Raw genomic sequence first — 1,626 nt, forward strand, 5'->3', positions numbered from 1 at the left:
CTAGAGGCTCAACAGAAATTCCTTCACTTCTGGAGCGGTAGGATCTCTGAAAGACCTGACGTGATTGTCAGGAGACTCAATAAGGTCGGGCCCCTTCCCGTACACGATATCCAATCTCTCCACCTTGTAAGTGCTCAAAAGATTGCCCACCCTATTGGACCACTCGCAACGTTTATCTTTCTCTTGCCTCGTTCGTTGTTGGTCATTCTGAAGCTGAGAGCTACCGGGAGGAACAAAAGACGCTGGTTGTGTTCGACGAAGAGCAATGGCTCGATGTCGATGTTTCAGGTTCGCTGTGAGAAGACCGACCTGCACTCTGTCGCACCATCGGAGCATCTTCGATGCATCGTTGGTGATTTCTGGTGGCTGACTTGGTTGCCCTCGTCGGGCATCGTCTCGTTGGACGTTTGTGCCAGGCGTGTGCTGTGGCACTGATCCTGTCGGCACTGCAGCCTGCCCAGTAGGATTGAGCTGTGTCAAAGGCTGAGTAATACTGTTTTGTGGCAGCCACGGAGCTGCTGGTGCTGGTGCAATAGTACCTGGGTGACCGTACATTGACGGATTGAGCCCAGTAGTAGTAGTGGCGATAATACCATGGAGTGCAGGCATATTACTGGTCATGGCTGTCTGTGGCCCAGCCGTGGTTACGCTGTTGCCGGTATTGCTAGCGTTTGCAATGGCACTGCTCCTCTTGTCCTTTCCGTCGAAGTAGGTTCGGGGGCTCAAAGGTATAACTGTGGTGTGTTCGATACGTTCCTCTTGATGCGCGAAAAAATCGCGGCTCCTGACATGAAGCACAATATGCTTAAACTTTCGAGGCCATACTTTGAGCAGCGCAGATCCCGGTGTAGCACACTCGAGAAATCGACCAAGCTGGCTAGGACAATAGAACATGAAAACATTCTCCATAAACAATAGTGCTTTTGCATCAGCGTTGAGAAGTCGACAGGTGCTTGCTAGAGAGCTGCCCACTGTAGAACTGCGGTTCGTTAAGTCAGATTCTCGTGTTTTACCAACCTGCCCTGTGGAGGCGGTATGTGACAGTCCAAGTACAGTGTCAGGCTCAAAATCGCCATCGATGGGCCTTTTACTGCCACATTTCTTCGCTGAGGTGCTGATTATAGGAATAGGTGGTAGTGAACAGGTGTAGGGTTTAGTGGTCGTCGGAGCCGACAAGTATCGTATAAGGTCTTTTCTAAAATCCGCAGGCAGTTTACTGAGTAGACCTGCGTAGCTTTCCGCGTGACACCACTGCATCCCTTTCAGGGAGTCGACACTCTCGCCAAATCGCGGGTAGTAGCTATAAGCTCCTTCCGCATTCGCAGTGGATAAAACGCTGGTTAGGGAGCCCGTCGACGGGTCGATATGCTCGCTGCTAACCCACGTAACACCGACGTTGGGATCAGTCGTGATGGGATCGGCAACAGCATCGGTGCAGATAACTCGCAGCTGCTGATATTGGAAATGGCATCTCAGATACACCGAAGTGCCAATGTAGGTGTGTAGGTCTGGATCAGTAGCTCTTGGCTGAAGGCTATAACCTAGACGTTTATTGGAAACACTTTTCCAGTCGGCTGGAAGATATGGTACGATCACGGCTTGCAAGCCATGTCGGTTGAACTCCAT

At 51.1% G+C, this 1,626-nt stretch overlaps 1 protein-coding gene across 1 annotated transcript; it reads right to left on the reverse strand.

The window, feature by feature from the left end:
* PMZ80_002828 (uncharacterized protein) lies at positions 1 to 1,626 on the reverse strand (the record flags this gene model as incomplete). Its single annotated transcript, XM_064871260.1, has 1 exon — positions 1 to 1,626. One exon carries the CDS (start codon positions 1,624 to 1,626, stop codon positions 1 to 3), a length of 1,626 nt encoding a protein of 541 aa, XP_064733713.1.

Source organism: Knufia obscura (genome assembly GCF_036327395.1).
Source record: "Knufia obscura strain CCFEE 5817 isolate CBS 148926 chromosome Unknown scaffold_2, whole genome shotgun sequence".
NCBI classification, from domain to species: Eukaryota; Fungi; Ascomycota; class Eurotiomycetes; order Chaetothyriales; family Trichomeriaceae; genus Knufia; species Knufia obscura.